The 8,591-nt window shown below is 41.6% G+C and overlaps 5 protein-coding genes and 2 non-coding genes across 7 annotated transcripts; 2 read left to right on the forward strand and 5 right to left on the reverse strand.

Moving 5' to 3' along the window:
* Window positions 1-777: 777 nt before the first annotated feature.
* VICG_01966 (uncharacterized protein) lies at window positions 778-2,907 on the reverse strand (the record flags this gene model as incomplete). The annotated part of the gene is made up of 1 exon (XM_007605349.1): window positions 778-2,907. The coding sequence occupies one exon, from the start codon at window positions 2,905-2,907 to the stop codon at window positions 778-780; it is 2,130 nt and encodes a 709-aa protein (XP_007605411.1).
* A 192-nt stretch (window positions 2,908-3,099) lies between these two features.
* Window positions 3,100-3,780, reverse strand: VICG_01967 (uncharacterized protein; the record flags this gene model as incomplete). Its single annotated transcript, XM_007605350.1, has 1 exon — window positions 3,100-3,780. One exon carries the CDS (start codon window positions 3,778-3,780, stop codon window positions 3,100-3,102), a length of 681 nt encoding a protein of 226 aa, XP_007605412.1.
* Window positions 3,781-4,099: 319 nt separating this feature from the next.
* VICG_01968 (uncharacterized protein) lies at window positions 4,100-4,654 on the reverse strand (the record flags this gene model as incomplete). Its single annotated transcript, XM_007605351.1, has 1 exon — window positions 4,100-4,654. One exon carries the CDS (start codon window positions 4,652-4,654, stop codon window positions 4,100-4,102), a length of 555 nt encoding a protein of 184 aa, XP_007605413.1.
* A 156-nt stretch (window positions 4,655-4,810) lies between these two features.
* Window positions 4,811-6,943, reverse strand: VICG_01969 (glutamine-tRNA ligase; the record flags this gene model as incomplete). Its single annotated transcript, XM_007605352.1, has 1 exon — window positions 4,811-6,943. One exon carries the CDS (start codon window positions 6,941-6,943, stop codon window positions 4,811-4,813), a length of 2,133 nt encoding a protein of 710 aa, XP_007605414.1.
* A 236-nt stretch (window positions 6,944-7,179) lies between these two features.
* On the reverse strand, window positions 7,180-7,253 carry VICG_02287. The gene has a single exon. It is a non-coding gene; the product is annotated as a tRNA-Asn (tRNA).
* Window positions 7,254-7,399: 146 nt separating this feature from the next.
* VICG_02288 lies at window positions 7,400-7,472 on the forward strand. The gene has a single exon. It is a non-coding gene; the product is annotated as a tRNA-Arg (tRNA).
* A 48-nt stretch (window positions 7,473-7,520) lies between these two features.
* VICG_01970 (uncharacterized protein) lies at window positions 7,521-8,033 on the forward strand (the record flags this gene model as incomplete). Its single annotated transcript, XM_007605353.1, has 1 exon — window positions 7,521-8,033. The coding sequence occupies one exon, from the start codon at window positions 7,521-7,523 to the stop codon at window positions 8,031-8,033; it is 513 nt and encodes a 170-aa protein (XP_007605415.1).
* Window positions 8,034-8,591: the final 558 nt, after the last annotated feature.

Genomic DNA, 8,591 nt, shown 5'->3' on the forward strand with positions numbered 1-8,591 from the left:
TCGCATTTACACATGATTTTGACATAAATTAAGGGAACTTAATGTCAAAATATTGAGAACATCAACAAAAGCCATGAGATGTCAAAGATTATTTAAAAGATTCAATAAATATTACAATCACAAGCCTATATTGGCCTTAAAAACAAACACCGACACTATGCCAATTTCCTTCATTGGGCTCATAATGATATGAATTTTTAATTAGCTTAAAGGTAAACAAAGACCATATTTGTGTTATAGAAACATACGTATCACGGACAGTGTGCGCATGTGCTTGCTACATTCATGATGATTATGAGGACACCTGCCCACACATGATGTCCACTTCGTGCTAGCCATGTGATATTAAGATATGGTCACTGCTGATACGGCAGAAGCACAGATGTCTATTTTGAAAGCATACATTTTTGGCAGAACACTCGCATCGCCACAGCACTTTTCCATATACAATCAATATTGATTGATCCATTGGCAAATACCTTTCATTAATCTCAAATCCATCACAAAATAAAAAATTTGCACAATGGGAAATACCTCACAAATATACTATGGTTCATCGCCAGCTACTACAGGCTTTGTATTAATGACATTAAAATAAGATTTTAATTTAAATGTTGTACAATAAGCTATTTGTCTTTCCTATGTGCTTGCATCATCTTTGAAGTTAATACATCTGTAAAATTTTTAATGGCAAAGTTGATAGCCACCACTCAACACAAAGCAGTGCGGCCAAGCATCTTTATTCTTTAACATTCTCAAGTGTGGAATGGACTTAATTTATTTGACTCTTTCAATTGTTCCATTAACTTTGTCATACACAATAACCTCTTCGCCATCAAGCTCCCTAAGTGCTTCACTGAGGATGCGTTCCTCAACACCAAGTGTTGCAAGAAGCTCTGCATAGCTTGTCTTCTTCTTTACCAGTTTTAGAACACTCTCACAGACCATATCAATGTGCTTGCCCTCTGATGCGCTCTTTCCAGTAATAACCATATCGATGTCAACTCTTCCAGTCTTCGGATCAAGAGCATAGAGCAAAAGACTCTCTTTGATCAGTCTTATTGCCTCTTTCACATCAACAATATCAACTGTATAAGAGAACCTCATTCTTGCATGCGCCTCTGAAAGTCTTACGAGGCTTTCAAGCTGCCGTGTTGTGGCAGTAACTGTCTTGCCATTGTCTAGCTGTCTTAGATCCACATATGCCTCCACCAAAGCGTCGATTGACTGCGAAGTCAACACTGGAGTGATCTTCTTGGCTTCCTTGATGTACGCCTTGAGAAGACCAGGCGAGACTCCTCTACTTTCCTCCTTTTCACCAGCATACATATCTAGAATATGCTCGGCAACTCTCCTGTCAAGCTTGTCGTCGGGCCGATCAATTAAAACAGCAATAATATCAAATCGACTCAGAAGAGTAGGTGGCAGGTTGATATTCTCAAGAATGCTCTTTTTCAGATTGTACTTACTCTCGACCGGATTACAGCTGGCCAATATCGAGCATCGTGAATTCAAGGTAGTGATGATTCCGGCTTTGGCGATGCTGACTGTCTGCTGCTCCATGACTTCGTGAAGCACACTTCTTGTTGAGTCGCTCATTTTGTCAAATTCATCAATGCAACAGACCCCCTTATCGCTAAGAACCAGCGCACCGCTCTCAAGGATATACTGCCCACTATCAGGATCCTTTGATACACTGGCAGTTAAACCCACTGCGCTGGACCCCCGCCCGCTGGTGTACATTCCCCGCTGAGAGATCCTATGCACAAAACTCAGTAGCTGGCTTTTCGATATACCTGGATCACCAGCCAATAGAATATTAATATCGCCTCTCAGTCGGGAAGATTTAAGGTTTTTGGAAACCCCGCCGAAAAGCTGTAGCAATAGCGACTTCTTTACATTTTCAAGACCATAGACAGAAGGGGCAATCGATGCTGTCAGAATGTCATAGATGTTTTTTTGTCTTCTCAGTCGATCAATCTCGGAGAGGTAGTCTGTTGTGTCTTCGTGTTTTTTATTTGAAACAGTGGCAGAAAGTAGCTCTACGAACACTCTGAACGAACTTTTGAGCTTCTTGAGGTTGGGACTTACCCTTACTGGCACAGCCCTTAGAATTCCAATAGCTGTGATCTTATCTCCCGGAATGAGACTATCCACCAGATCATCCTTTGAGATAACAGTAATTGTGGATGGAGTGGCTCCATCGGGAATACATTCTGGCAGCTCCTGAATCTTGACTACTTGCCTGTCGATATAATCTCCCTCGTTGTGTCTTAGTTCAAACACATACTTTTCTCCGCATTCGCAGATGGTCGGCTCATTGATGATATTTTTAATGCTGTCCACAGACACGCGCCTGGTACACTTAACACAGAAATACACAGCTCTTCTAACTTCCGGTATGATGGAAGATGTCCTGACCGCCATTCCAGTCACCGATACAATCTTGTCAATATCCTTAGGATCAACATCTCGGATACTGAGAGGCCTTCCAATGTTATATGGCCTGATTTTGATTTCCTCTGGCTGCTCTAAAAACATTTCCATATAGATTTCACCAAGACAGCTTTGGAAGAGCGGGATTACTTCTTGGGGATACGAGAGAAGCTCCAGAAATAAAGCCTCTTCAAGCTCCGCACAGTCTAAATGCATAACGAACACTCTTGTAAGATTAATATTCGTGAGCATTTCAACATACTTCGTGCTTCTTCTTATAAACTCCTTGAAGTTTTCGATTGTATTTTGAATGTTAATTGTAGTGCCCCAAATCAGCTTTATTCTCTCGCTGTCAGCATACTGTGTGATGTTCGAGCTTAGATCTATCTGAGAGGGTGTGAGGGTCAGTCTGTTGGCTATGTTATCCTCGTCAAAAGAAAATCGTTCTGAAGAAAGATGAAAGTCTTCCATCGTGGAGTAAAAATTTTTAGAGCAAATATAGAGGATAGGAACTGCAAAACAAAGGATAATCTGGAAGTTTTGGGAATGGCATGCATGTACTTGCCTGTCCAGAGCTTGTTTGGAATTATGATGGCCGACACGTTATTTTAAAAATTAAGTTTAAAGGTATGCCTGTTTCAAGCAAATTAATTTTAAATAGATTTACTCAAATTTTAGGTAGCCATTATCGGTGACTTCGAGCGTCTTCTTGTTCAAAACGACTTTGTCGTGGATCAATGACACAGCCTTCCAATTTACAACATTCCAAAATTCTTGGACATACTCAGCCCTTCTGTTCTGATACTTCAAGTAATATGCATGCTCCCATACATCCAAGCCAAGCAGACACACAAGGTTCTTGTCCAACATTATTGGATTCATTTGATCCTTTGTAGTCATTATGTAGCTTTTGTTCTGCGAATAGTCGTACACCCACCATGTCCAGCCGCTTCCAAAGACTTTTACTGATGCCTCGTCAAATCTCTTCTGCAGTTCCTCGAGAGATCCAAAGTCAGCCTTGATTCTGTCAAAAAGAAAGTTGCTGATGTCAGAAACATTACTGCCTTTGCTTAGGTATTCCCAGAAGAGACTGTGGTTGTAGTGCCCACCTCCGAACTTTACTAGGATCTCCCTGTCGTCGGGCTTGATGCCCTCGTTTTCCATTAGCCCATTAAGCAGATTTTGGAGAGATATCTTGGGCGGGACTGCATCAGAAAGTTTGTTCAGGCCATCGACATATGCCTGGTGATGCTTGGTGTGGTGTATCCTCATTGTTTCAGTATCAATTGAGGGCTCCAAGTCTGAATAGTCGTAGTTAAGCTGCGGTCTCTCAAATCTTTTCATGAGGGTAGGAAAACATTCAAGATTAAAAACCAAAATTTCCAATATAATTCAACAAGCAGCAAGTGCCGATGCAATCCGTGCAGACAACACCGTTGCATTGAATGCGTGTTAAAGTGGATTTCCGGCTCTTGTTTTCGAGACATCATCCCATGTGCCCTGAAGCACTCATATTAGCCAGCTGATTGGTCTGTCAATACTTGCATAGACCACAGGTCGTTCCAACCATGCGCCTTTGTTTAGGGGAGACACAAACACTCAACTTGCCATGTACGACGCTAAAATTTATTCATAAAAATAGTTAAACAAGTCATCAAAGTATTCATTCTCTCTCATTCGTGGAACTGCTTCCAACAACTTTTTCAACGAGATCTCTGTGGTTTTTGTAGATAAACTCCACAGGAGTCCCAAATCCAAAGGCCTCTCCGATCTCATCCAGCACATCCGAGCCGTCTGCAACTGAGGGCACATTTCCTGACCAAACTGTAAACTTTACAAAATTTTTTCTTATATTTGCTGATATTCCATTGCATTTAAAGTTCCTAAATCCCCTCATCGTAAAGTAGACTGTGAGTCTCTCAAAGAGGGCGTTTGAATACTCGGGCTTGCATTGAACACTCCAGCTGCATCCAGAGACGTTGTTTTGGTCTTCCCAGGAGGCGTTTATCCCTTCCTTAAATATGTTAATGTTAAATGGATGTGCTCCGACAAAGGATCTAAGGTGGTGAAGAAGATAGCAGAGATTTTCTATAGACTGCAGTGTGCATATCTTCTTGAGTGTGTCGTTATATTTGGTTGGATCGTTGAGCTTTTCTGTCAACTCCATGACTGTTACTCCGAATTTTTCTTTTAGTGATTTGTCCATTGGCTCTGGCATTTTTAGGAGTAAAAATTTACACATTAAAAAGCGTATCACAGCATTGCTTGGCCATGAGCACTGGATGACTCTGCACAAATTAATATACGAAACGGTAGGCAAATAGCACTAAAAGACAGATCAACTCAGCATCAGTTAAAGAAAGGCTAGATTTACTTAAATTGAGCTTTTCAAGGGCAAAGTCAAATTGAACACCAAGTGGTCATCCCTACTGTCCTTGTCACAGCAGAAATACCCAAATCTGACGAATTGGATCTTGTCCAGATTCTTAGATCCTAAAATTCTCGAATCGCAGTATCCGTCGACAATCTCCAGACTTTCAAAGTTAATATCCTCAAGATAGCCTTTCTCTTCAGGATTGAAGGAGTTAAATAGGGGTCTGTAAAGCCTCAGCTCCACCTTATGGCTAAGATTCGGCACCCAATGGATGTGCTTGGATGGCTTCTCATCAACTAACTGAACCACAATGGCATCGCTAGTCTTCTCAACAAATCTGACCGTTCCTAGGTTGATTAATCCAACGGGACTAGTCTTGGTTAGTCTCAGAAAGCCATCAGAAGGCTCCTCGCTGAAGTCTGCGCTATCGATATAAACCGTTTTACTTACCTCAACGGTTACGGTCTCCTTGTGCTCGTTGCCGGTTTGAACGGGCAACTCAACATTTTTCTTTGGAAGATTGTTAATTATCAATTTCAATGGCTCCCGTACGCAGAATACTCTTTTAGCTATTTTGTTCAGGTCATCCCGCACAAAGTTTTCAAGAATTTTTACATCAATGATGGACTCGCTAAAGGTAATGCCAACACTCCTTACAAAGCTGTTGATTGCTGTTGGTGTAAATCCTCTCCTCCTCATGCCCTTAATAGTGTAGAATCTGGGATCATCCCAGCTCATACCTCTTTTGACCAATTCAGTCAATTTACGCTTGGAAAGAACAGTATTGCTGAGATTAAGTCTAGCAAACTCCCATTGCACAGGCTCGTACAGGCCAAGGTTCTTCAGTAGCCAATGGTAAGGCTCTTGCCTGGTATAGAACTCACGTGAGCAGAAGCTATGCGTAACATCCTCCAGCGAATCAGAAACGCACAGAGCAAACTCATACGATGGATAGACATAGAAGTTTCTGCCTTTTCTGGGATGGCTGAGGTTAATGATTCTAGATCCTACAAGATCCAGCATCAGCGGATTTCTGGACTCAAGATTCATTTTAAACCGAAAAACAGCCTCGCCCTCGCCATACTTACCATCCAGCATTTTTTGGAACTCCGCAAGATTCTCCTTGACACTCCTGTTTCTGTACGGACTTAGAATCGTTGCGTCGCAGTTTCCAGAGTCTCTTTCATTCTGAAATTGCTTCCTCCTGTTTCGTATATCATCGAGGGTGCAGTGGCAGACATATGCTTTTTCATTTCTAATTAGATCAAATGAATAGTCAACCATTTTGTCAAAGTAGTCACTAGAGCTAGTAATGGCATAGGGCTCGTATCCCAGCCATCTTATATCTTCCAAGATAGATTCGAAATGCTCCTCGCATTCATTTCTGGGATTAGTATCGTCATATCTCAAATATGTGTATCCGCCAAATTTCTCAGCATATTCAAAATTAAGATTGATGGCCTTGGCATGTCCAATATGGAGATTGCCGTTAGGCTCGGGGGGAAATCTAGTAACAACCTTGCCCTTAGTTCTTTCAAGATGAGCCTGTCTAATCTCCTCAGAGACCTGGGGATTCTCGCCAGGCCTGTGCAATCTAGCTATCTCGCCCTCGTCCAGCCAATCTTTAATAGCACCTGTGCTGGCATCTGCACTGTCTCCATCTATGTTGGGGACACTTCCAGGCTCTCCCATTCCATTAACCATTTCCATCACAATCTTGAAGTCTGCATAGGGCATTTCTGTCTTGATCTCTTTGAGAATATCCTTCTTTGCCTTCCCTTTCTTCTCGTCCAGTGCTTTCTGTATTGCTTCTCTGGGATAGTCGTTTCTTCGTATAAACTCAACGACTTCGTCGTCAGAAAGATTCTTTTCCATCGCCTTATACACTCCTCTGAGCATGTTGTCGTGTTGTATCAGTCCTCTGTCAATGAGCCCGCTTATTCTGGCCAGATCTGCATTTTTGGGTGCAGTACATGCCAAGGCATAGTGCATCTTGGTAAAGTTGGCTGTTGATTGGTTTATTCTCTCGATATTCCTGAGAACTTGCGGCTTTGTCTTGAGCTCTTCGATTTTTGAGTCAGAAATATGCAGCCTTTTGAGTATATCCTCTACCTCATTATTTGTGGAACCCATCAGATGGGCTGCAAAGAACGAAGGAGCAAAAGAAGGATTCAATGAATCCCCCAATGCACAGGAACTTTACTCTGCTAACTTCTTGCATCCATGTGATGATGGCTCCACCGCCAATGGCATACTATATGCTGCTGGCGCAATCCATGGCATTTCTATCAACTGGAACGCTGTATTCAGCTCTATCATATGCATTGCCATACCAGCCTGTATTAAAAATAAACCAAAAACGAAAGTTTCGGTTCAACTGAGACTTGAACTCAGAACCTTTCGGTTAACAGCCGAACGCGCTAACCGATTGCGCCATTGAACCTCAAGCTGCGGACCATCCAAGTATTTAGTTGCGCTGCACCTGCACATTGCCGTGACTGAACCATCAATTATTGCAGAGTTAAAGACGTCTTGGATGCTAGTTTAGGATAAGTGCTGCAGTCTTGGGAACACAGCTGACTTTGGACATCTCTCGTAGCGTAATGGCTAACGCGTCTGCCTTCTAAGCAGAAGACTGCGGGTTCGAGTCCCGCCGAGGGAGTGCAGTGTCTAGCCAAGTATTTTTATATTATCGTTCAGGGCCCTTGCGATGATCAACGAAAACTACGGAAACGTCATCTTTGGTCTTGCAAGCATTTCAATGCTCCTTGGAAGCATTAAGCACAGCGAGTACATTTCCGACAATGTTGAGCTTTCGGAGCAGTATTACTTCAGCTTCAATATCGGAATAGTCATTACCTGTCTCTTTGCAAACATTTGCCTGGGAATCTTTGCATTGTTTATTCTTGGCAACCTGTGCGACTTTATCCAAAAGATGACCGTAAACTTGATTGGGGCAAGGCAAAAGCTTAGAGTTCTGGCTGTTTTGATTTTCATAAGCTTTGTGTTCTACTCGGGGTCAAATACGGTCTGCTTTATGAAATCGTTTGTCCTGTCAGCTGTAGAAAGGAAGATGGCCATAAACAGTCTTATAGTATCGATATTGCAGCTAGTAAACATGGTTGCAATCCATATGGTTCATCCCGATGTGTTTGGACTGAAATGGATCAAGGAGGTGCGAGAGTACGACAGAAATGAAAAGCTCAAGGTCACCTATTTATAAAGATGCATCACAGGCTGATCTTATATAATAGGCATTTTAGTGCAGTTCTTTATTGCGATAGAAGTAAATATTTGATGAGACATAGTCTCGTCTTTCACCATCAATTTAAAAAATTTTAAATCAAATTTGTTGTAAAGGCTTTGAAGACTCTTTAAGCTCGTTAAGGATCCAAAAACATAATTAGTCAAGTGGTTTATAATTTATGTACATCTAGGCCTGTTTTTCATAGGTCCTGGTGGTGTCTTTTGAAACTAAGCTTTGATCTGATTTCCTCGATATACTTCAGAAACTTCTTGGGATCTAAAATCGCCTCTGTGGATAATTTTACGGCGTTTTTTCTTACTATTCTTTTTATTTTTAAGCTTTTCTCAAATTCTGCAATGTATTTACAATTTGAAAATCCAGTATAGCTTCCATACATCTGTGAGGTTGTTTTGAAATTTTTTATTTTTGTATCAGAAACGAAAACCTAAAACAGGAAGCACCAGGTAAACACTTATGCCGATCTGTATAAACACACAAAACAACGATGGATCAGCATGCGATCTGTGATACTTG

The sequence above is a fragment of the Vittaforma corneae genome (assembly GCF_000231115.1).
Source record: "Vittaforma corneae ATCC 50505 unplaced genomic scaffold supercont1.23, whole genome shotgun sequence".
Taxonomy (NCBI): domain Eukaryota; kingdom Fungi; phylum Microsporidia; family Nosematidae; genus Vittaforma; species Vittaforma corneae.